Genomic DNA, 26,961 nt, shown 5'->3' on the forward strand with positions numbered 1-26,961 from the left:
CCGTCACCCTATCCCAGGGCTGCTCTCCGTTCCTCCACAGATAGGACGCTTACCTCAGCTACCCTAAAAAAAACAATTTTGCTTGACAACTTCCTTATTACACCCGAAAAGAAACCAATGCTCAGAAAACAAACTTAGGCCTGGCTGGAGGAAGGCCAGTCCATGAAACAGAAAGAAAAACTCTTATGGGAAACACGAGTCAGGGGAAAGGAGGAGGAGGAGGTAGTTTTAGCACCTGCATACCTTCCTCGGTTCTCTCCAAAGAACTCTGAAGAGGGAATGATCTAGAGAGAAAGGTCATTGTATGTAATATATATTCCTTGACCTGGAGATAAAACCCAGAAGGAAGAGTTGATGAGCATATTTTCCAAATTCTGCTATCCCTGGTAGGGTCACCACGAGTCTTCACAGAACATTCTAAGAAGTCTTAAAAGTTCACATTTTCACTTTATGTAGTGCCTGAATTTTTTTTTTTTAATTTTATTTATTTATTTATTTTTGTCTGCGTTGGGTCTTTGTTGCTGTGCGCAGGCTTTCTCTAGTTGCGGCGAGCTGGGGCTACTCTTCGTTGCAGTGTGCAGGCTTCTCATTGCGGTGGCTTCACTTGTTATGAAGCATGGGCTCTAGGCAGGCGGGCTTCAGTAGTTGTGGCACACAGGCTCAGTAGTTGTGGCTCGCGGGCTCTAGAGCGCAGGCTCAGTAGTTGTGGTGCACGGACTTCGTTGCTCTGCGGCATGTGGTATCTTCCCTGACCAGGGCTCAAACCTGTGTCCCCTGCATTGGCAGGCAGATTCTTAACCACTGCGCCACCAGGGAAGCCCCTGAATTTTTTTTAAAACAGAATTTATCCATGTTTTGTAATCAGAAAAGAAAAACTACTTTTATTCAAACAAAAGTAAAAAAAAATGTCAGAAATTCTGCTTTGGTTAATTGAGCCAGGGAGGCATGGTAAAGTAAACACTGAAAGCACTGAGCTTTGGAGTCGCCCAGACTGGAGCCATCTGCCAGCTGCGTGACCTCTGGCAGGGGACACAATGTCTCTGAATTTGTTTCTCACTCGAAAACTGAGTGGCCACCTTAGAAGGTGACCGTAGGGTCAAATGTGATAATGCTCGTAAAGAAAAGAAGAAAATATACTGAGTGTCAAATACTAAGTCCTTTCTGTATATTGAGCCCCTAGTAAGTGCTTAATAAAGAGTCAATATTTTATTATTGGTAGCAGAGTTAATGCCTTATTCATTCTGTCAGCAAAGAGGTTTTGGATCCAGCTTTGTGCTGGGTACTGGCTCAGCACTGAATTTAGAGAATTTATTAGCCCAAGAATCAGCCCAGATTTCAAACAAGGGTTAAATTATATCCCATATTTTTAATTTATTTAACAAAACTATTTTCTTCCCCATGTCCTCCAGGCCCTGTGTACATCATATATACTCCTCCTTATTTGTAGGGGAGTAAGCCCCACTGGGCCCTCACGGAGTTCACAGTGTAACTGGGAAGAGAGACAAACAGGAAAAAAATCGTAAAAGCAGGTGGAAGGGAAGGGGAGTTATTGTTTCATGGGTACAAAGTATCAGTTTGAGAAGATGAAAAAGTTCAAGAGGCAGATGGTGGAGATGGTTGTACAACAATGTGAATGTACTTAATGCCACTGGGCTACAGACTTGAAAATGGTTAAGATGGTCAATTTTATGTTATGTATATTTTACAGTCTTTTTCTTAAGGCAGATGGAAGCACGGGGCAGAGAACCATGAGGGGCATTATGCATGAACCTAACTTATGACCCAGTAATTCCATCCGCAGGTAAATACAATCCCAGGTTCTCGCAGGAGGGAGAACCATCCTGGGGCCAGAATGGGCATTTGGCACCTTCCCTGATCAGGCAGAGCGGCAACCTGGCCCTGTCCTCAGTGCCCATCAGAGACCAAGCCTTAGGTGGGGATCTGTGCAGAGACACTGGCAGCTGCCCATGGCCAGGGTGCCTACGTGATGTGCGAGGCTCAGCAAGCAAGCAAAAGGCCCCTTGTTCCAAAAGTATTAAGAATTTAAAGACAAAGATGGCAGAGCATGAAACCAATCACAGGTCCTTCTGAGTGCAGAACCTGTGCAACTGTATAGGTTGCAGGGCCATGAAGGGGACTCTGATGGGGACAGTTCCCAGCCAAGTACCATGAGGAAAGATGACAGAGGAAGGGAGAGAGGGAGATTGAGAGAATATTTTTTTGAAATTTTTATTTAAGTATAACAAACAGAAAAGTGAATGAATCCTGACTACATGGCTTGATGAATTTTCACAAAGGGAGTGAAGTGTAACCAGCACCCAGATTAAGAAGCAGAACATCACCAGCACCCTAGAAGCCCCCCTCCTGCTTCTTATAGGTCCCACTATCCTGACTTCTAACGCCTTAGATTATTTTTGCCTGTTTGGGGGCTTTATGTAAGTGGGAATTAGGTGGCATGTTTACTTTTATGTCTGGCCTTTTTCACTCTCTTTCATGTTTGTGAGATGCAGCCATGCTCCTGTGTGCAGCTGTAGCTGTAAATTCTCAGACCGGTGATACCAAATGTCAGAGAGGATGTGGGGCCACCTGATCTCTCATGTACTGCTGGTGGTGGGAGTGGACCATGGTACAGCTACTTTGGAAAACTGAGTAGTAACATCTAGTAAAGCTGACCCAGCACCTCTACTCTTAGATACGTGCATAACAGAAATGCAGGCATGTGCTCCCCCAAAACAACATTTATAAGACTGCTTACATCAGCACTATTTGTAATAGCCGAAAACTCAAAAACTTGAAACTACTCAAATGCCCCAGAACAATAAGGTGAGCAAATAAATAAATGGTGGTATAGTCACAAAATGGATATTATTTCCTCCTGAGAGTCTGTATATTTGTTTGTTTAGAAAGACTATTTACCCTCTTGTGTGGCCTGGGTGTGCAACACGGGGACACAGAAGATAAACTTGCTCTTGAGTGAAAATGCAGAGGAGTGGGTAGAAGAGAGGGCTCCAGTCTCAGGAGCCATCGGTAGAGTAGTTCTAAGTGACATATTTAAGAGAAGAAGAATTTTCACAAGAGACACTCACACCTGTCTATGTTTGGAGCCTCAATTCCCAGAAATCTGCCTGCAACATGGCAAGAGAATTTGCGTTATGGAAATGGAGCACACGTGCCTTTGGTGACTCCCAGGAGCAAAGAGCAAGAGTGTGAACACACCTTCCTTCCCAGGGCCACACCCTCTACCGGGAATCAACCAATGCAAGGTCCACCCCCCATCTGTGTTTGGACTCCAACCCTCCAAGTTTCCTGGAGGGATGTCTTCTTCCTTCTCCTCGGTGAGACATACCTGAAAGATCGTGACCTCACTCTTTCCCAAGCCAGGTAAGGATCAAGGACCAAAGTCCCCCGGCCAGAAGGTAGTCTCAGAATAGTCTTTTGGGGGTATTCCCCGGCAGTCCAGTGGTTAGGACTCAGTGCTTTCACTGCCAAGGGCCCCAGGGTTCAATCCCTGGTCAGGGAACTAAGATCCCATAAGCCGTGTGGCGTGGCCAAAAAAAAGTCTTTTGGTTCCTGTGCAAAATAACTGTATTTAGGTCTTGTGCCTAAAGTACTCAATGAATCTCAGTCTCCATTCACACTCCCCTATCTCAATGACTTTTTGTCTCCCCAGTGTCTCCCAGAATCTCCCCTCCCTCAGTTGTTTCTGGGTCCCCACTGCAAGTGGGTGACTCAGGTGACCGTGACGATGGCCTGGCTTTGACATTTGCGCTGCAGCCCCAGCTCCTTAGCCCCAGTGGGCATACTAAGAAATAGTAGGAACAACAACAGCCATTTGTGAAATGTTTATCATATGTCAGGCCCTTTACATGCATTATTTATTTTTACCCCATAATAGTGTTTATAAAGTAGATAGTGTTGTTTTACAGATCTGGAAAGTGATGATCAAAATGATAAAATAGCTTTTTGCTGTATCTACTGTGAGAATGAAGACCATTCTCAGCAATCAGACTGTCGACATTCCAGAAAATGTCAACATTACTCTGAAGGGATGCACAGTTATTGTGAAGGGCCCCAGAGGTACCCTGCAGAGGAACTTCAATCACATCAGTGTAGAACTCAGTCTCCTTGGAAAGAAAAAGAGGCTCCGGGTTGACAAATGGTGGGGGATTAGAAAGGAACTGGTGACTGTTTGCACTGTCTGTAGCCATGTACAGAGCATGATCAAGGGTGTTACACTGGGCTTCCGTTGCAAGATGAGGTCTGTGCATGCTTACTTCCCCATCAACGTTGTTATTCAGGAGAATGCTTCTCTTGTTGAAATCCGAAATTTTTTGGGTGAAAAATATATCCGCAGGGTTTGGATGAGGCCAGGCGTTGCCTGTTCAGTATCTCAAGCCCAGAAAGATGAGTTGATTCTTGAAGGAAACAGCACTGAACTTGTGTCAAACTTGGCTGCTTTGATTCAGCAAGCCACAACAGTTGAAAACAAGGATATCAGAAAATTTTTGGATGGTATCTATGTTTCTGAAAAAGAAACAGTTCAGCAGGCTGAAGAATAAGATCTGAGTGATCCAGCTACAGAAACTGCAAGAGGCCAGACTCATTTGTGATATTTTAAAAATGAATAAAAGCTCTTTTGACTTGGGAAACAAACAAAACAAAACAAAATGATAAACTAAGGTGCTTAAGGGACACTGCTAAATGGCCGATTAAAAAAACCTGTTAGGGCTTCCCTGGTGGCGCAGTGGTTGAGAGTCTGCCTGCTAATGCAGGGGACACGGGTTCGAGCCCTGGTCTGGGAAGATCCCACATGCTGCGGAGCGACTACGCCCGTGAGCCACAATTACTGAGCCTGCGCGTCTGGAGCCTGTGCTCCGCAACAAGAGAGGCCGCTACAGTGAGAGGCCCGCGCACCGTGATGAAGAGTGGCCCCCACTTGCCACAACTAGAGAAAGCCCTCGCACAGAAACGAAGACCCAACACAGCCATAAATGAATGAATAAATAAATAAATGAATAAATAAAAATTTTAAAAAAAATGGTAAAAAAAAAAAAAAAAAAAAAAACCTGTTAGTCAATCTCCAAAACATGTCATTAACCATGGGACCCCATTGTTCTGCACCTCAGTTTTCACAGCTGTACAATGGGAATGTCAACGAAAAAATTAACCAGTCAAGGAAGAAATGGAAATTTTTATTTGAGCCAAATTGAGGATTATAACCCAGGAACAGCCACTCAGAAAGCCCTGGGGACTGTTCTGCCCATTAGAGGTCAAAGCACAGTTATATAAGGTTTTGAGACAGAGGGCTGTACATTAAGTGACGTATTATTGACAGGTGACACAAAGTGAGTAGTGGGTCATGGGTCATGGTGGCCCCTTACAAGATTAAGAAGGAATGTTATAGTTTAAGGAGTTGTCTTGTTGGTGTTAGGAGAAAGTCGCTCCTTATGGTTGAGCAGGTATTTCTGCCAGTGGGGAGGTTTGGTTGATGCATAATGCAGACACACAATGCACAGCAGAGGGGAGAGAGGCGGCCAAAGGACAGAGAAAATTATTTATGTTTAAATTTTCCTTGACTTGCCTTAGAATATGAAATTTTATTTCATCAGGAATAAATGATACTGACCATTCAGAGTCACTGGGAAATTTCGAGGAGGCGATCCACATGAGCACTTAGCCTGGGGCACAGAGTAGGCAGTTGGGTACAGGCAGGGTTAGGTCTAGAGGAGCCCACAGTGGGGTCTCACCTGAGGGACTGGGGTCCACAACTCTCTCATGGAACTTGCTCCAAGCCTAACAGTGTGAGTGAAACCAGCTGGAATAATTCCCTGCACTCCTCTTTCCTGTGTCCTAAGGTAGACATTGCCCCTCCTGCTATCTCCCCCTCCCGTGGCTCTGGCCAGGCTCTCCCACTCCCTGTATCAAAAAAGAAAGCACTTGGTCAATAATGGCTTACACTAGGGTTTCTCATCGTGGCTCTATTGACATTTTGGATAATTATTTGTTGTGTGGACCGTCCTATGCATTGTGGAATGTTTAGCACCATCCCTGGCCTTCACTCACTAGATGCCAGAAGTAACCCCCTTGCCATAGTGAAAACCAAAAATGTCTCCAGACATTGACAAAGGTCCCCTGGATGTCATCACCTCCAGCTGAGAACTTCTGGCTTACACAATAATAACATGCAATTATCTAATTCAACCAGGAGTCCCTGAAGGTAGGTGTAATTCCAGGTTTGGTGCAGCAGCTCGAGGAAGCCAACAGGGACCAGCTTTATGCTGGTGCTCCTCACCTCATGATCACAAGGTGGCTGCCACAGAACCCACTGTGCCATCATCACAATTCTATTCAAAGGCAGGCAAGAGGGGCAAAGTGGTGGTATCCTTTGTGGCTTCACCTTTAATCTGAAGAGTTTTCCCAGACACTTCTCAGCAGATCTCTCTTACGTTTTATTGGCCAAAACCGGTTATATGCCCACCCCTAGCTAAACAGGAGGCTGGGAAATCGACTAGGTGGCCAGAGAGAAGGGGGTTGGAAATGCGGTGGGCCCTCCATGATACGGCAGTATGGGCAGTCCTCGCACCTGCAGAAATTATTTTTTTGTCTGCTGTCCTCAATAAACTGTGAGCGCCTTTAGGGCGGAGCCCTCCTCAGGTTTTCCTCTGCATCCTCAGGACTTAACCCAGTGCTCAGCACTAAAAAGGTGCTCAATCAATTCTTATTGAAAGAAAGAATGAATGAATGAATGAATGAGTGAGTGGATGAGTGAATCAATCAATCAGTGATAAGACTTTCTTCCTTCCTTGCTTATATCACTAAGAGCCCTATATAGGCAGTTATTTATTCATATGCAAACTAAACTTGGTTTAACTACAAATAAGCCTATCATGCAAATGATAATGCAAACATCTCCCTGTTCCTCCAGCAACATGGTCTGATCCCTCTGGCCATTGGACTTGCTGTTCTCTTACCCAGAACATTCTTCCTGCCATCTCCCCTTATCCATCTTCACATGGCCAGCTCCTTCTCACTCTGTAGGTCTCTGCTTGGACAGAAATGCCTGTGAGAAGCTTTCCCTGAACTCCCCAGTCTGGCTCAGAGGCCTCTGCTCTATCCCCGTGGACCTCCCCTTGCTGTCCCATCCTAGCACTTGTCACCCTGGGTTGTGACTCTCTAGCAGGACAGTAAACACCCATGGGGACCAGAACAGCACGTCCTTCACTAGTAGGTTCGCCATAAACTTTTGTTGATTGAATCATTTATACCAGGGGCTGGCAAAAGTCTTATGTAAAGGGACAGATGGTAAATAATTTCAGCTTTGTGGGCCATATTATCTCTGTTGCCACTATGCAACTCTGTGGCTGGAGCAAGAAAGTAGCCATAGGTAACATGAAAACAAATAAGCCTAGCTGTGTTCCAATAAAATTTTATTTATGGGCATTGAATTTGAATTTCATATTAGTTTCACGTCATGAAATATTTTTTTTTAATTTTATTTTATTTAGTTATTTATTTTTATGTAGCAGGTTCTTATTAGTTATCTATTTTATGCATATTAGTGTATACATGTCAATCCCAATCTCCCAATTCATCCCACCACCACCACCCCCGCTTTCCCAGCTTGGTGTCCATACGTTTGTTCTCTACATCTGCGTCTCTATTTCTGCCTTGCAAACTGGTTCATCTGTACCATTTTTCTAGATTTCACATATATGCGTTAATATATGATATTTGTTTTTCTCTTTCTGACTTACTTCACTCTGTATGACAGTCTCTAGGTCCATCCATGTCTCTACAAATGACCCAATGAAATTCTATTCTTAAAAAAGTTTTTTTCAACCATCTGAAAAATGTAACAACCGTTCTCAAAGACTCTCAGGCCATACAAAAACAGGTGACGAAACATAGTTTACTGACCCTGATTAATACTGAGGGTCACATGCTTTGGGTTTTCCAAATCATACCCGGGATGCAGCAGGATCACTTAGAACAATAAATATAACAGTATTTCTTAATATCAAGCAGTAAATTAAACTTGAAAGTACACTAAATGACTTCACCATCCCATACTTAGACTGTATTTAAGAAATCCAAGATGATTTAAGATTAAGAAATTGTTACTATCAAGGAACCATGTCAATAGGTTTAAACAACTGCTTGACAATTTCTATATGCAATCCTAATGGGAATTTTTAAAACTAGGCATGGAAGGGTATTTCTTTTTTTGTGATAAAAATCAATTATTTATCTTTTAAAATATCCAAAATATTATTTAGATAAATGAAAGTAACCACTGGAAAAACTGAAAACAAAAATTGAGACCAGTTGCTTCAGGGATTGGAAGTGAGGGTAGTTTTCCTGCAATGCTAGGTTTCTTCAACTGGGTTTCATGTATTACTATGATGTGTTGGATGGTAGTGAGGCTGTAGGGATACAGGAATTCCATGCTCTGCTGGGGGTGGGAGAGCATGTGGACTGGTGCAGGCATTCTGGACAACAGTCAGGCAGTATTAGTGAAAACTGGAGTCCATATTCCCCAGGGACTAGCAATTCCACTCCTAGCCATTCTCACACAGCTACTTAAGGGCACCTGAATAAGGGTGTCCACGGCAGCACTATTTGTGTTAGCAGGTAGTTGAAAGATCCTGGGAGAAGGACAGATAAAATGTAGTAGATGTACACCCTGGAGAATTATTTACATATTAGAGGCAACTGATTGGATGAACACACAGCAATGCGGAAGTATCCTAGAGATGTAGTGTTTACTGAAAAAAAGTAAGAAACAGAATGAGACGTACCAAATAACATTATGTAAATTAAAAATACAAACAGGCAAAACAACAATGCCAGGTTTGTAAGAACACATGCAAAAAGATACACATTCAACAATAAACAGGGTTCCTTAGGAAGAGAAAGACACACATGGGATAAACACATACAGGTGTCCCAAAGAGAGTGCAAAAGGGATTGCCTTCCCAGGATCCAGAGCCATTCCCAAAGATAACCAAATGAAAGAAAGACTTAGACAATTGCCCTGAGGGCTGGCCATAGACCCTAACTGCAAATGCAGTGGAATCCACACTGCTGTCTAGCCACATCTAGTCATAAATGGGGTGCAACTGACACTTCTGTCTGACCATAGTTTGGGATCCCCAACCTGATGATTGCCAAGCCAAGTTCTAAGGACACAAAATGGGACAAACAAGAAGGTAAAAGCTATCACAGGAGAGAAAGGACCAGTAACCAATGGATCTGGGTTTGGAAAGGCAGGGACAATATGAAATTTTATTTTTTTCCCTCGACTGGGTACTATAGACAGAGATTCAGGAGAGCTGACTCTGGTAAGAATTCTCACCCTTCACTTGGCTTCTGCCAGTTTTTCTAGGATCCAATCTGCAGGCTCCAAAGTGAGTGGGGTTTAAAATACAGTGTAGCTCAGGTATTTACCAAAATTTGGCAAGGTTTTCCATTACTTCTAAATTTAGTTTCCCCTTGGCTATTTAAGGGAATAACTGGTAGTGAAACAGGAGGGAAGGGGGCAGGGCACAACCTTTAAAATAATGACATAGCTATAGTACATGACAAAAACTAGTGAGAACCAACTAGGTCCAAGATGGCGGAAGATTCGACTTCCAGTAGACCTTGAGCCTCATTATACGCTCATTATAATATATTAGCATGCTAAATGGCACACCCACCAGCGCCATGACAGTTCTGAGGCTAACCATAAAAGGCCAAAAGTGGGTGGTGGCCCAATTCCGGGAAATCCCCACCCCTTCCCCCAAATAATTGGAATAATCCTCCCACTCATTAGCCTATGAAATTACCAGCCCATAAAAAGTAACCATGCCATATTTTGAGGCTCTCTCTCACCTTCTGAGATGGCCCACACTCTGTCTGTGGAGTGTGTTACTCTCTTAAAAACATCCACTTTTTATGTATCACTTGTCTGAATTCTCTCGCGACGAAGAAAGAACCTCAAATTCACCGGGAACAGTAGCAGTTTACCAGACTATCCCTCAGAGTCCTGTCAACTCTGGGACAGACCAATATGGGGGCCATTCTTTTGAGGGTAGATATGAGGATAACTAACTTGGTGAATTTGTGTTTGCAGTCATGTAGTCTCTTCAGAGTAGAAAGGCAATTCAGACAGAGGATTAGTATCAATAGAATGAGTACCAAGTAAAGGAGGATAGAGGGGAGCAGTAGGCACTACATCAGTCTCATAGTCTTCTGTTATATGTACCTTTTATATCTTTAATTTTTCATTAGCCTTTTGCAATGAATCTTTCAACGAAGTCTTCAAATTTTTGGAATTTTGAAGCTTCTTGGGGGTTTCTGCATGCCAATTAAAATAGCTATCCCATTCTGTTTGTTTGATCTGGGAACCCTTGTCTTCAAGTGCACCTCTTAAATGAATGATCTTGTCTAATTGGAACATTCCTCATAATGGCCATTGTAATTCTAGGTTGTCTTCAGTAAGATTGGTCCATGCACATGTGGAGAAACCATAATTTTTTAAACATAAAACTGGCTGGGGTCCCTAAAGAGGGGGCCACCCTTAAAGCATTTAAATGACTGGGATCCCATTTTCAGAGTTTTCCCGAGAGTGAAGAAAAAAAGTCCTAGAGAGCCGAAGGGATATGCTTAGGGTTGGAACTTGTGTTTTGTTTCACAGTGTGCCTTTCATGGGATACCTCTTTTTTCTGGCAGATGGCCTTTGCCCTATTTGCCCAACCTATGACCAGGTGTCCTTTGTTGCACAGAATTTTCTTGTGAGTGGTAAGAGGAAAACTGGAAAACTTGCTCACCTCTGACCATTTTATCCTTACACTCTTGTGCTTGGAGGATGGTTGTCTCTCATATACAGGTGGCGAGCACTCTGGCAGCATTTAGGTGCTCAATCTGTGTTCACCAATTTTAGTTTTTGGTTTGCTCTCAGGAAAATCCACTAGTTTAAATCTAAACCAAGTGTATTCTAATTTAGAAACCAAAAGAGCACTCACCAGAAGGACCATCTGTCCTTATCCAAATCCTGAATAAAGTTGGAGAGCTTGACTAAAAGGAGGGAGGTTGAAAGCCAAGAGGAGACTCACCAAGCCAGAAGAAGAAGGTGACTCTAAGGTGCATTGAGCTTAAGGGGCTCAGTGCAGGTACCTCGCTCAGTTCTGAGAGTCACTGTCCCTCCAGGGGTCATCTCCTTTGGATCTCACTTCTGACACCATTGAATGTCAACCTAAATAAGGAGGTAAACCGAGGCAATCTCAAATTACCAGAAACTTGAGTTTATTTGGGAGTAGCAGAAGAATTGCAATTTGGGAAATGCCTGTTGTAGCAAGCTACAGTCAACTGAGTCAACTGAGGGTTTGAGAAGGACTCTATTTATGGGCAAGGAGTTCAAAGAGTGGGGAAGTCCAGCCAGAGTCCAAGCAGTAAGTTCATTGGCTTAAGGATGGGGAGAGATTCTTGGCAAATGTTCTTTGGTAAGGAGATAAGCCTCAGTCTTCTGTAAATCAGACGTTTAATGGAAATCAGTCTCGCTGTTCTTAAGTACTGTTCTTCTGAGGGCACACATGTGAGATTCTCCATTTCATATTTTCATTCATGTTAGATTGAAATCCTTTATAGATATAGATATGGATTATACAGATATAGAAAGGCAATATCGGGCTTCCCTGGTGGCGCAGTGGTTGAGAATCTGCCTGCCAATGCAGGGGACACGGGTTCGAGCCCTGGTCTGGGAAAATCCCACATGCCGCGGAGCAACTAGGCCTGTGAGCCACGGTTACTGAGCCTGCGTGTCTGGAGCCTGTGCTCCCGAGGCCGCGATAGTGAGAGGCCTGCACACCGCGATGAAGAGTGGCCCCCACTTGCCACAACTAGAGAAAGCCCATGCACAGAAATGAAGACCCAACAAAGCCAAAAATAAATAAATAAATTAATTAAAAATATATATATATATATGGTGTTTAATTTTTAAAAAAAGGCAATATTGTTATCACTTGTAAAAATATAATTATACAGCCAGAAAATTGGAACCTACTGAAAACTTTAAGAATAACACAAAAGAGCCTCTGTGCAAAATGAATACACAAAAAAGTCAAATCTTTCTATTTACTGTTATTTACTGTATTTTCTATTTACTATCTACTGTATTTCTATATAACCATTTAGAAGGTATGATGGCAGAAAATATTCCAGCCACAATAAGCAATTTTAAAATATTCTAATTATCCCTAAGAAGAAATGAATGAGATCCATAAATGATATGAAAGATGTGAGAAAATACAGAAACAGCCATATTCTTGAATGGAAAGCTGATGAAAAAAAATGTCAACTCTCTGTTAATTCATAGTTCATCACATTTCCAATTAAAAGTCAAAAGAATTTGACACAGTTAGAATTTAGAAATTGAGGACTTCCCTAGTGGCACAGTGGTTAAGAATCTGCCTGCCAATGCAGGGCACACGGGCTCGATCCCTGGTACAGGAAGATTCCACATGCGGGGCTTCCCTGGTGGTGCAGTGGTTGAGAATCTGCCTGCTAATGCAAGGGACACGGGTCCGAGCCCTGGTCTGGGAAGATCCCACATGCGGTGGAGCAACTAAGGCCATGTGCCATAACTACTGAGCCTGCACTGTAGAGCCCGCGAGCCACAACTACTGAGCCTGCGAGCCACATCTACTGAGCCCGTGTGCCACAACTACTGAAGGCCACTCGCCTAGAGCCTGTGCTCTGCAACAACAGAAGCCACCACAGTGAGAAGCCTGCGCACACACACACCTCCTCCCCCACCAACTAGAGAAAGCCCCCACGCAGCTACGAAGACCCATCGCAGCCAAAAATAAAAATAAATAAATTTATTTTAAAAATAAATAGAAATTGACAAAATTTCCCTGGCTATATATTTCACTGGAGAATTAACAGATGAGTTTACTATAAAAATTTTGGAAAAGAAAAATGAGGAAGGGACATTTTCTCTGCTGGATAGTAAATGTATTATAAACAAAAAAGTAAAACAAGGCTGCATCCACAAGAATTAATGGGCAAATCAATCAGGAAAAAAAAAAAAAGCTCTGAAGCCACTCAAAATACCATACGAATTTATTGAGAAAGAAAGCTCACAAACCAAAAAGAAGAGGGGATTTATTACGCAGCAAATGGATATTGGAGAAAGTGGCTGGAAATCAGAGGAGGATCAGTTTAGATATACACTTTATGCTGTAGTATAAAACACTGTACTTTCCAGACGCATTAAACCATTACATATAACAATAACGTCACTTAAAAAAAAACTTTTTAAAATAAAGGTAGATAACTAAATTTGGATGAAGGGCTTTGTAAGAATAAAAGCAATAATAAGAGGCTCGCCCCGCGCCCGGCACTCAGCTGGCTGGGCTGTGGCGGCGGCAGCGCTGAGGCTGCGCGCGGCAAGAGGGTCCGGATGCGTCCGCGCTCGGGCCCCGCCGCCCTCACCCGAGTCTCCGGCCGCTGAGAAGGGAGCGGTTCGAGCCTCCGGATGCCCAAGCACACCCCTGGCTGCTTCCGACACCGCCCTCCTTCGCTTCCCAGCCGCGGGCCTCGCTCGGCGCTAGACGATTCCGAGGGCTGCTGCTCTGTGTAGAGGATCCCTGCCGTCAGCCTCGCTCGCCGCCGGGCCCTGCAGGAACCGCAGGAGCTCGGCGCTCGCCCTTCCTCGAGAATCTCTTGTCAGCGGGTGGGAGCGGCGTCGGCGCGAGAGGCCCCTGGGCTGAGGCGGCGGTAGCTCCGCCGGCTTCCTCACGTCCGCGGGCGGAGACCTGCGGACTCCGCTGAGGAAATTCCGGTCCCCGTTCTTGGGGGCGCAGAGCAGTGAGTGCGCGGCTCCCCAGCACCGCCCCCAGTGCGGCCCTTCAGTCCGCGCCCAGCTCCACCCCACCACCCCCAGCCCTTGCCCGCGATCGTCGACCCCTCTTGGCCACCGGTTCCTCTTCGCGGCTGTCGAGGGTCAGGTTTTGACCTCCCGTCCCCTACTCCGCCGGCTCCTTTCCCGCAGCCCGGCCCTCTCCCGTCCACCTGCCTCCCCGGTCCTCACCCCGCCCAGCCCCAGACTCCAGTGCAACCCTTTCTTCCCGCCGTCGCGTGGTCTCACCAACCCCAGCTGCCTTCTTGAGCCCCAACCTGTTCCCTGCTCTCGTCCCAGTAGGTCAGCTCCGTGAGGCCCACCCGGGAAGCCCCACTCGAGGGACCCGGCCTCTTCCACCTTGAAAGGAGGGTGGGATCTGGCCGCTGTTTTCCCGAGGCCTGGCCCCCAGAAGTGCAGATCTTATGGAGAGTGGGAAGTGGAGGTTCTAGAAGATTCTTGGATTGTTTTCACCTGGATGGGGAATTGGTGTGGGTTATAGAGGATGTCTATTTGGATCGGAGGCGGCTTGAGGATGGAGTGGTTGGGGAGTGAGGGAGTGGCGGGGCAGGGGCGATTTTTGTCCCTTGGGTTGGGCTGTGGTTTATTGGAAAACCTCGTTTTCTTCTCTTGACTTCCATCACTGACAGTTCTTTTGGCAATGTTGATGCTTTTCCAATCTCTGCCAGATGCAACGTCATTGATCGATTTACTTAGAAGTTTTCACACCTCACCTCTCCTTTTTCTCGTTTCAGCAGGAAGCAGTGTGTGATTCTCCTCACGGTGGGGCAAACAGGAGTTGCTGGGGAAATGCTAATTATTGCATTTCTTCTTGAATATTTTCCAATTATATATTTTAGATTCCTGTGAGAGAAGGCTTTAGAGTAACAAACATCTTTGTTTTGTAGCGTTTCCTTTGGGGTTGGGGAGTAATAGAGAAGGAATAGACTTCATCATCTAGTTATCTCAATTAGATTTAAGTATATAATACCATCTTGGCTAAATGATTCTTCTATGGTTAATATTCCATAGTATCTGATGAGTGAAATTGTTATCTCATTTACCTGATCAGGCTTCTGCTGTGGCTGTACTTTGTATTAGATATAAGGTTCTAATTTTGCGATGGCTGTCTCTAAAATTACTTCTTGTGGTAATTCCAGTTTTATGCTGTGTTATGCAAACTTCACACTCTACAATTTAGAGATTATCATCCTCCGTTGTTTTTCTCACACTTTTCCTGACTATCTTTAAAACAGACATTGAGAGATTAGTTCCTCCGAAGTCATCAGACATTGAGTTACCTGCTAGGTGTTTTAGCTTAGGCTATAGAAAACATTTATTTCTTTTGACTGGAAAGAAGATAACTGATATAAATTCAGAGCTTTTATTACTACCTTGAACTATTTATACTAATTTGTATGGCATTAAAGTAGGTTAATAATAGTGGCAAAATTGCTTTCAGTTAGACCTGGAAATCATTTTTCTCCTTTCATACATAATCCTTTCTCCCTGTCCTCCTTACCAAGTCTCCTCTTTGCTTATTTATCTTGAGGTAAGTATAAACTTGTTTTTTGTTTCTTTTTAAATAAATAAATTTATTTATTTATTTATTTTTTGGCTGTGTTGGGTCTTCGTTTCTGTGCGAGGGCTTTCTCTAGTTGCGGCAAGTGGGGGCCACTCTTCATCGCGGTGCGCGGGCCTCTCACTATCGTGGCCTCTCTTGTTGAGGGGCACAGGCTCCAGATGCGCAGGCTCAGTAACCGTGGCTCACGGGCCTAGTTGCTCCGCGGCATGTGGGATCTTCCCAGACCAGGGCTCGAACCTGTGTCCCCTGCATTGGCAGGCAGCTTCTCAACCACTGCACCACCAGGGAAGTCCTAAACTTGTTTCTTGAAGTAAGCAACTTAGTAAGACCTATGAGGTTGATCCTTGTCCAGGCATTTTATGACAATTTCAGGACAGTGCCATACATAAAATGTAGCCTATTGGTCATTATTGTTAAATAGGATCTAAAGTGCTTATTGTGCACTCCAGGGATGTTATTGCCTGCTTATGTTGTGATGCAGAGTTACTTAGTTTGCATGAAAAACCCATTGATCTCTGTCCTAGGAAGATTTTAATATGAATAGAGATCATAACTTAAGTATCTGCAGGTTTTCTTTGAATTTCTTGAGTTATATTTTAATTCACATTGCAGAGTTTTATGGCTTCTCATTTCTTTACGTCTTTACTAACTCCCCTCCCTTCCACTGTAATTCCTGAAGCCATCTTATATATAGTTTTAAAAGTATACTTGTTGTTTTAGAACAGTTTAAGATTTACAGAAAAATTAAGATTATGCAGATAGCCCCACCCAGTTTCCCGTTATTAACATCTTCATTAGTATGGTACATTTGTTATAATTAATGAACCAATATTGATACATTATTAACTAAAATCTGTAGTTTATTCAGACTTCCGTAGTTTTTGTTTTTTTCTGCTTCAGCATTCCATTCAGGATACCACATTACATTTGGTTGTCCTGTCTCCTTAAGCGCCTCTTAAATTTTTTTATTTTTTAGTATCATGTTTACATGCTTTTTAACTCTGTGGAACTGTGAGGTTAATTATCTTCTGAGGCTACTGTATTGCTAAGTAATGCCATCCAATAGCTTTGACAATGAAAGATTGATCTCTGTTTTCACTGGCAGTGTCTGTAGTTTTCTTATACATTAGCAAAGCTCTGTAGAATCTATGTCATCTTTTTTTTTTTAATTTTTGGCTGTGTTGGGTCTTTGTTGCTGCACGCCGACTTTCTCTAATTGCGGTGAGCGGGGGCTACTCTTCTTTGTGGTGCTTGGGCTTCTCATTGCGGTGGCTTCTCTTGTTGCGGAGCATGGGCTCTAGGCACAGAGGCTTCAGTAATTGTGGCACGCAGGCTCAGTAGTTGTGGCACATGGGCTTGGTTGCTCTGCGGCATGTGGGATCTTCCCAGACCAGGGCTCGAACCCATGTCCCCTGCATTGGCAGGCGGATTCTTAACCACTGCATCACCAGGGAAGTCCCAGAATCTATGTCATCTTGATGTAACTCTTCATGAATTTATTTTTAGGTTTTAGGATTCCACAGTTCAGCTTTCAAAGACTAATCTGTAACAAAGCCTTGTTTGTCTCCTTAATAGCATTTACCACACTTATAATTCTTATTTTTTGTGTGTTTGTTTTTGTCTATTTCCCACAGCAGAATGCAAGTCCCATGATGATTAAAAACTATTATTGTTTTTGTTCATTGTATCCCCAGTGCCTAGAATAGTGCCAGGCTTGTAGTGGGTACTCAGAAAATTTGGTGAATGAATGATGGTTGAATCTAATAGTAACCAAAGCTAGTAGTCATCTTTGCTATAGTGAAGTCTATGTTTTTTCCTTATGCAATTAATAGTTTAACAATAACATTTTATACTTACATTATTTGGTTGTATATAGGGATACTCCAGATCCTCAGGGGGCAGGGAACTCAATAATTTATAGCCTTTGCCACATCACTAAAAAAAAATACGACTGACCAGAATTTTATACTTTTTTTTTGAGTTAAACAAAATTGTTTTGTTAAAGTTGTTGTTAAATTATTTGCTGTTAGTATAGCACCTAAAAGTATGTCAGATGATTATGCAAGACGTGTTCATGGAACAGATTTGAAGTTAGGCAGACTGCTTTATTTAGCTTTTCAAAAATTTAAGGTTCTATGCTCTATAATGAAGATGAATTGTTTTCAGTATATGAAGCCTCATATTGAATTAATGACATCAGTCTTGGTAATCTTCCTGTAAACTCTTATGGTTTCTTTATATTTCACTAGCATACATGGTTCAATAAAGGAATGTTGAAATAAAAACAAAAACCAACATTAATGAGAGGAATCACATAAGAAAAGAATGGTAGACTTTACAAGTCAAAGTTATAAACTTTTGCCCATCAAAAACACCATAAAAGGGCTTCCCTGGTGGCGCAGTGGTTGGGAGTCTGCCTGCCAATGCAGGGGACACGGGTTCGAGCCCTGGTCTGGGAAGATCCCACATGCCGCGGAGCAACTAGGCCCGTGAGCCACAATTACTGAGCCTGCGCGTCTGGAGCCTGTGCTCCGCAACAAGAGAGGCCGCGATAGTGAGAGGCCCGCGCACCGCGATGAAGAGTGGCCCCCGCTTGCCACAACTAGAGAAAGCCCTCGCACAGAAACGAAGACCCAACACAGCAAAAGAAAAAAAAAAAAAAAAAAAAAAAACACCATAAAAGGTTAAAAGACAAATAACCAAACTAGAAAAAATTATTTGCAATGAATAATACAGGCAATACTCTCCTTATTTTATAAAGGATGCAAAAATAAACACAAATTTAAAAGTAATCAATAAGCACATAATAAATATTTAACTTCATTGTCAGTGTTTAACTCCACCTCGTAAACACAGTTTACTTTCATTTATATATGTTATGACACAACATTAAGTAGAAAAATCGGGATATAAAACTGCATATGGGGCTTTCCTGGTGGCGCAGTGGTTGAGAATCTGCCTGCTAATGCAGGGGACACGGGTTCAAGCCCTGGTCTGGGAAGATCCCACATGCCACGGAGCAACTAGGCCCGTGAGCCACAACTACTGAGCCTGCGCATCTGGAGCCTGTGCTCCGCAGCAAGAGAGGCCGCGATAGTGAGAGGCCCGCGCACCGCGATGAAGAGTGGCCCCCGCTTGCCACAACTAGAGAAAGCCCTCGCACAGAAACGAAGACCCAACACAGCCAAAAATAAATAAGTTAATTAATTAATTAAAAACAAAAAAAGAACCTCTGCTTTGCTGCAGCTGTGAGGAAGAGGGAATATTTTTAAAAAAACAACAAAAAACTGCATATGCAGAGTAATCCAAATGATGTTAAAACATACACATGTGTTTTTTAGTTTTTGTTTGTTTTTTAAGCCCCATGACAGGGGGCCTCTTAATTTCTTTTTTTTTTTTTTGACTTGTAGGATCTTAATTCCCTGACCAGGGATTGAACCCAGGGCCATGGCAGTGAAAGCACCAAGTCCTAACCACTGGACCATCAGGGAACTCCCTACACGTGTGTTTTTTTTAAATGGAAATACAACCACCTAGATATTTTAGATAACTTTCCTTTGGAATTATAGATTTTTTTTTTTATTCTTTGCCACTTTTCTATAGTAAATGTGTATTATTTACGTATCCTGTTATTGACATTTTTAAAATTAATTAATTTATTTTTGGCTACGCTGGGTCTTCGTCACTGTGCATGGGCTTTCTCTAGTTGCGGCGAGCGGGGGCTACTCTTTGTTGCAGTGTGTGGGTTTCTCATTGCTGTGGCTTCTCTTGTTGCAGAGCACGGGCTCTAGGTGCGCAGGCTTCAGTAGTTGCGGCACGCGGGCTCAGTAGTTGTGGCTCACAGGTTCTAGAGCGCAGGCTCAGTAGTTGTGGTGCATGGGCTTAGGTGCTCCGCGACACATGGGATCTTCCAGGGCCAGGGATCAAACAAGTGTCCCCTGCATTGGCAGGCGGATTCCTAACCACTGCACCACCAGGGAAGTCCCCTGTTACTGAAAATTAGTTAACAGTATAGTATTTCTCCCTGGCTGGTCCCCACTGGGCAAATTATAGAAATGGCTTGCCCCTTTAGCAAAGCGGGTTTGAAGGGAGGATTCCTGGAGTATCTCCCCCAGTGACAGCTTCCAGTTTGCTATGTCTCACAGGAAGCTTCCTTCCTGTCCACATGGGGTCTCAAACATGTCACCCTGGAGAAACTCTGGCTGTGAGCTGGGCCCTGTCTGTCATGACCTCCCTCCCAAAGAGAATGCCAAGCAGTGGCTCTGGCTTTCTGGCTACTGAACAAACCCAAATCAAATCTTCCCATTTGGGAGGGTTCGTGGGGAGGACAAGGCCTGGGAGTGACAATAAGCAGAGGGGAAGAGAGGAGTTTCAAGAAGGCCCTGTTCCTCAGGAGCTGGCCGCCTGACCCCAGATGCCTGTCTATTTCTCCTTCCATTCAGCATCCCAGTTTCCTTTGCAAATGGGCTTCATTACACCCATCTTCCTGCCAGGTCTAGATTGAAATGATGCAGTTTAGTCCCCAGGAGCTGGGACCTCTTTTACAGATAGGAGGTTATGCAAATTATTAGGCAAAGAGAGATTTGCAACATGCCAGGAATAATTGCGGTAGCTTGAAGGGAAATGAGAGCAGCAACTGTCCTCAGTCCCAGTGGATCCCCCTCTTTAGTGGGTTGAGCAATGACCCCCAAAAGGATATGTCCAAGTCCTAACCCCTGGAATCTGTGAATGTGACCTTATGGGAAAAAGTGTTTGTGGATGTAATTAAGTTAAGGACCTCAAGATGAGAGATCCTGGATTTAGAGTGGGCCCTAAATCCAATGACAGGTGTTCTTACAAGAGAAAAGCAGAAGGCTATTTTAGATACACAGAGGGAAGATGGCCACGTAAAGATGGAGGCAGAGATTGGCGTGAAGCATCTACAAACCAACGGATGCCAAGGATTACCATTAGAATCTAGGAGAAAGGCATGGAATGGATTTTCTCTCAGAGCCTCCAGAGGGAACCAACCCTGTTGAAACCTTGATTTTGGACCTCTGGTCTCCTGTGAGAGAATAAATTTGTTATTTTAAGCCCCCAAATTTGTGGCAACTTGTTACGGTAGCTACAGGGAACTAATATGCACTCTTTCACAGACGGCCATTCAGCAGTCTCCAGGGTCTCCAGGTGCCAGCACCCCTACCCAGCTAACTCTGATCCAGGTTCACGATTCAGCTGCCCATCTCCTTTGAGTCAGGAACCCACTGGGACAGTCCTCTTCCTGCTGGAGGAAGCACTTAGGGGCACTCACTTTAATTGTCTGTCCAGCAGAAGGGGTGTGTGACAGACAGATGACAGTGCCATCCTGTTACTTTCAAAGTGTTCCCTTTATGGGCTCTAAAAAATAAGCAAATAAAATGAAATAAAAGAGAAAATAATTCATCTTGAAATAAAAAATGTGAAACGAGTATTGAGGAAACTAAAGCCAAATTTGATCCCTAGAGCGTTACTCACAGCTTTTTTCGGCCCTTAGTGACTTTCATTCTTAGTTAGCGCTGACCTTCCACTTAAGTATGGGGTAGGACCAGGTTTCCACCTGCAGAGGTTGCCCACAAGGTGAGACTTGAGGGCCAGTCTCTTCTGACACTTCTGAAATTCCCTGGGGAACCTTATCAGATGGTGGGATTTCAGGCACTAGGATCCAACCCAGAAGGAACTGTGTTTCAAGGAATACGTGGACCTTCGCATTAGCAGGTGACTGTGGTCTCAGTTGATAAGTAAAATCACTCTACTTCCACCAGGGAACCAGAAAATGAGCTATCCAGGACAGACTTTGAAAGTCTTATCTTATCAAAGCAAGAACCTTATTGACAGGCAGGCAAGCCTGTTGGGCTAACTTTGCTGAGAGCAGAGCTGTTGCACTGCTATAATAATGCATATCTGTGTATGAGACTTAAAACACCAGGGACCCCAAAACACCCTGACATGTGGGAGAGAGTCGCTGTTTTGAATATGCTCCTCTGGGATACTTTTAATAGAAAATAGCATCGTCTTATTTATTATTATCATCATCTTCTTCACAGATGGGCGCATTCAATATATACTGTTCCACAGCTTGCTTTTTTTTCCCCCTAGATGTTCTTGTGGTGGTAGTTCCACAATAAACATTGTCTTAAGGGAGTTTTTGGCCAAAGAGCAGGGAAGACCCCCTTCTCCCTTCCAAGCCCCAGATAGTTTCTTTTTTTAACTCAGTGTGTGAAAGGGTTCAGAACTCCAAGAAACAGTCAATACCCAGGAGGGGTGTTCAGCAATGTCCCTGTATTTCCCACGCAAGGTGACATGAAGAAAATTGCATTTTACACACACTGGCTCCTCAGCCTTCTGCAGATAACTTTTCTCCTTGAAATTTTCAAAAGTTGGAGTGGAACTCCCAGCCCCCACTCCCAACTCAACTTAGGCAAGCAGTGGGGAGGGGAGGGGACAAGGGGGTGGGCCTGAATCAGCTTGTCCACAGCTAGGTCACTACCTCCCTCTCCAAGGTAACACCCCTCCCTCTTTTAAACCCAAGGTGGTTGACAATTAGGACATCCAAGTTCAACTTTTCCATTTTCACTTGAGGCACTGAGAGGTAAGTAAAATTCTCATGACTTAATGGAAGACATGAAGACTAGAGAATATCCCATACTTTTAGTTTAATTCCTTGATACAGCTTATATAAATTATCTTATATAACAAAACCTAAGCCTCGCTGTGCCATGTTCTCTGAATCACGGTTTTACCAATTCCAAACATTCGTAGACAAGGATAGCATCAACATTTGGCAAATGACCAAGCGACCCCCAGCCCTGCACCTGGGTTCCACATGTCCATTCCACGTCACTACTTACAGATCTGCTTTTCTTTACATTAGCTGCATAGTATTTCATCGTATTTATTTATCCAAACCCCATCGCTAGCCATTTGGATCTTTCCCAAGCTTTTGTGATTGTAACCCAGTGCTTCGGAGAATCTCTCTTTAAATATATTTTTGTATTATGTGAGAACATTTCTGAAAGGTATATTCTTAGAAATAGAATGGCTGAGTTAAAAGGGAGACACGTTTAAATCTTTGGTAGACTCTACCGAATTCCCTTCCAAAACTTTGCACCTCTTCACACCTCCAGCTGTGGTTTGTGAGTGTGGCTGCTTCTTCCCACTTACAACACCACTGAGCCTGTTCATTGCTGTCAATCCATGAGTCACTCACTGTTGTTTGAATTATTCGATTATTAGTGAAGCTAAGCATCTTCTCAGATGCTTCTTGGACTCGGAGTTTATTCTTGAGCAGCTGGTTCTTTAATTGAAAAGAAATATTCAACTTATCAAGTTATATTGTTTCCTCCAGGAAGTGCTCATTATTCTCAAGAGAATATAAGGAAGCTCTTGCTTCCCATAACGCACAGGAGTTTCTCACTTCCTGTAGAGAAAGCAATTATTCACTTCAGTGTCAGCCAAATGCAAAGCACTCAAGAGTCAGATATGAGCACTTCTCAAAGGAAAACCACTTCTCCACATTTCAAGGGCTTGTGTCACAGATAGGGCTTCAGGGGTAAATTTATAGACTTCACAGATGGGAAAAAGTCATTTCACACTGCAGATACAAATTTTACACAGATACACAAAAAAAGGACCATCAGTTGTTTACCTCAAGTAAGTATTGAGCAAAGTTAAGTGTACTTTAATATATTAAATGTTAAATTTATTTAAATTTTATGAAATATTAAAATCTTGATTGTCCTGATTGATTGACCCCATTCACATTCATCCCAACCTCCTCCAAGGGTCTCTTCCTCTACCTCATAGGCTGGAAAACTGACAAGTACATTTCCCAGATCTTTCTGTGGATTTAGCTGCTGCTGGAACAAGCAAGATTAAGAGAAGCTGTGTACTTTTTAGCAGCAGGATTCCAGCATGTTGCTGTCTGGTGGTGGTGTTCTGGAACATTGCTGGAGGTCCTACCCGGAACCCACTTCTCCAGCCCTTCCAATGACTTTGTAAACCTCTGATTCATTTTCTGCTAAAATTAGATGACATAGTTTCTGTTTTCCTCCAACTGAACCCTGACTGATACAGCTCACAAATACTTATCTTGAAGGAGCCATGCGAGATACGAGAAAGAAAAGTCTAGACAAATGGCCATGTGGGCATGAATCACACTTATTATGATTTTCCTAATAGCACTTTAATCAGATACCTCGTCCCTGTAGGAAATTTGAAAAGTACATAAAGCGTGCAAAGAATGAAATAAAAACCATCTGTTATTCCACAAGAATCAAATATTGATGAGAAGAAAACATTCAGCCCCTCTGAAATGCTGGTCCTAATCATCAGCTGCTGCTGTTTATTTGAATGCAGAATGACCAGCTCAGCCAAGGGGAACCTGGGCTGATTTTGGTGCTCACATCTAATTTGAGAATGCAGAGCAGCTCCCAGCCACTTCCCAATAATAAGGGAGAAAAGTTGTGGCAGCAGAATGTGATAATAATAACTTATCCAATTTGTCTCCTAGTTCTAACCCATAGATCTGGCAGCAGTAGTGGGAGGCTGAGTATCTGTACTCTTTCTCTCTTCAATCATCCTCCCTGGACCCACACTGACTGGAGAGGGCCCTTCATATGCCTTTAGCCCAAGCTAACCTGAAGTCTGTTTGTCTACTTATTGAAACTACTTATTGAAACTGGGCCTCTTCTTCCCATTTTTCATCCAAGGCCAGAGTTTCCTTCCAGAGACCTCCTTCCTCTGTGTCCAAGAGAAAATAATAATAAAAATAACTATCATTTATTGAATACTCTAAGCTACCATGCAGTTAATCCTTATAAGAACTCTACAAAGTAGAGATTATTTTCATTTTACAGATGAGAGGCTCACAGTCAATTTCCTAACATTTCACAGTTCAGAAGAGGTGGAAGCAGGATTCAAACTCACAACAATCAGGATTCAAAGTCTGGGTTTTAATTTTTATGCTGTGTCCCACTCCTGTATCCTTAGGAAAGTGCCCCTGACCTGCTGCTCTCTTAGAGGAAACTGACACTCTACACAGAGGCTCTATTTGCTCATAAACTCTTTTTCTCTTTAGTAACACCTTTATTGAGCTCTAATTCAGATGCCATAAAGTTCACCATTTTAAAGTGTACAATTCAGCGGTTTTTAGTATATTCATACAGTTGTGTGTCAGTTGCCACTGTCTAATTCCAGAATGTTTTCATCACTCTGAAAAGAAATCCCATACCCATTAGCTGTCACTTGCCGTTTCCTCCTCCCTCCTGCCCCTGGCAGGCACCAATCTACTGTCTATTTCTATGAATTTGCCTCTTCTGGACATTTCACATAAATGGAATCATACAATAGGTAGCCTTTTGTATTTGCCTTCTTTCACTTAGCATAATGTTTTCAAGGTCATCCATGTTATAGCATGTATCAGAACTTTATTCCTTTTATAGCCAAATAATATTCCATTGCGTGGATATGCCATGTTTGTTTATCCATTCTTCAGTTGTTTGTTTCTTTGGGTTGGGGTTTTTTTTGGGGGGAGGGGCTTTATGAATAATGCTGCTATGAACATTTGTGTGTGTATATATATATATATATTCATAAATTTTCAATTCTCTTGGTTATATGCTTAGGAATGAGATTCCTGGACCATATGGTAAATCTACCTTAGCTTTTTGAGAAAATGCTAAACTGTTTTTTCATAGCAGCTGCATATCTGCCTTATATGAGGGTTCCAACTTCTCCACATCCTCTCCAACACTTGTTATTGTCCGTCTTTTTTATTACAGCCATCCTAGTACATGTGAAGTAGTATCTCATTGTGGTTTGATTACATTTTCCTTATGATTAATGATGTTGAGCATCTTTTCATGTGCTTACTGGACATTTTTATATCTTTTTTGGAGAAACATCTATTTAAGTCTTTTACCCAATTTTTAATTGGGTTATTTGTCTTTTTTTTATTAGGTTGTAAGAATTCTTCCTTTATCCTGGATACAAGTCCCTTGTCAGATTCATGTTTTCTCCAATTTTTGTGTTGTCTTTTTAGTTTCTTGGTGGTATCCTTTGAAGCACAAAAGTTTTAAATTTTAGTGGAGTCTAATTTGTCAGTTTTTTTCTTTTGTTGCTTGTGCTTTTACTGTCATATTTAAGAAACTCTTACTTAATCCAAGGTAATGAAGATTTACTCGTAATTTTCTTCTGAGTATTATGGTTTTAGCTCTTATATTTATGTCTTTGATACATTCTGAGTTAATTTTTGTATATGGTGTGAAGTAAGGGTACAACTTCATTCTTTTGCATGTGGGTATCCAGTTCTCTCAACACCATTTGTTGAAGAGACTGTTCTTTCCCCACTGAATACTTGTGGCACCCGTATTGAAAATCAGTTGCCATAGATGTATGGGTTTATTTCAGGACTCTCAATTCTATTTCATTGATCTACATGTCTATCAGTATGCCAGTACCACACTGTTTTGATTACTGTAGCTTTGCAGTAGGTTTTGAAATCAGGAAATGTGGGTCCTCCAACTTTGTTTTTCTTTTCAAGATAGTTTTGGCTATTGGGGGGGGTCACTTGCAATTCCATATGACTATTAGTATCAGCGTCTCCAATTCTCTAAAAAAAAAAGGTTGGAATTTTGATAGGGATTGTACTGGATCTATAGGTCAATTTGAGGAGTTCTGCCATCTTAACAATATTAAATCTTCCCATCCATGAACATGGGATGTTTGCCCATTTTTAAAAATTCATTTTATTTATTTATTTATTTTGGCTGCAAGAGATCTTAGTTGCGGCATGTAGGATCTTTTTTAGTTGTGGCATGCGGACTTCTTAGTTGCAGTATGCAGACTTCTTAGTTGCAGCATGCATGAAGGATCTAGTTCCCCGACCAGGGATACAACCCTGGCCCCTTGCATTTGGAGTGCAGAGTCTTAACTATTGGACACCAGGGAAGTTCCTGCCCATTTATTTTGGTCTTCCTTAATTTCTTTCAACAATGCTTTGTAGTTTTCAGAGTATATCTCTAGCACTTTGTTTAAGTTTATTCCTAAATATTTTATTCTTCTTGATACTACTGTAAATAGAATTGTTTTTAAATTTCATTTTCAGATGTTCATTTTTAGTTTATAAAAATACAGTTAACTTTTGTAGATTGATCTTGTATCCTGCAACCTTGCTGAACTCATTTAATAGTTCTAATAAATTTTTTTCCCTTAAGATTTTTATATACAATATCATGTCATCTGTGAACAGATGTAGTTTTACTTCTTCCTTTTCAATCTGGATGCCTTTTATTTTCTTGCCTAATTCCCCTGGCTAGAACCTCCTGATATTGGGGGAAAGCATCTATGATGGTAGCAGTGGGGTTTTCATAAATGGTCTTTATCAGGTTGAAGGTGTTTTCTTATAGTATTAGTTCCTTGAGTATTTTTATCATAAAAGCATTTGGACTTTGTCAACTGCTTCTTTTGTCTATTGAGA

The 26,961-nt window shown here is 42.6% G+C and overlaps 1 protein-coding gene across 1 annotated transcript; it reads left to right on the forward strand.

Moving 5' to 3' along the window:
* Window positions 1–3,970: 3,970 nt before the first annotated feature.
* Window positions 3,971–4,650, forward strand: LOC103001570 (60S ribosomal protein L9-like). The gene has a single exon (XM_057555285.1). The coding sequence runs from the start codon at window positions 3,984–3,986 to the stop codon at window positions 4,557–4,559; it is 576 nt and encodes a 191-aa protein (XP_057411268.1). The 5' UTR covers window positions 3,971–3,983; the 3' UTR covers window positions 4,560–4,650.
* The last annotated feature ends 22,311 nt before the right edge of the window (window positions 4,651–26,961 follow it).

This window comes from Balaenoptera acutorostrata, chromosome 10 (assembly GCF_949987535.1).
Source record: "Balaenoptera acutorostrata chromosome 10, mBalAcu1.1, whole genome shotgun sequence".
NCBI lineage: Eukaryota > Metazoa > Chordata > Mammalia > Artiodactyla > Balaenopteridae > Balaenoptera > Balaenoptera acutorostrata.

Excerpts from the sequence above, each read along its gene's own strand:
- LOC103001570 (XM_057555285.1), top strand. The coding sequence starts at position 3,984 with ATGAAGACCATTCTCAGCAATCAGACTGTCGACATTCCAGAAAATGTC.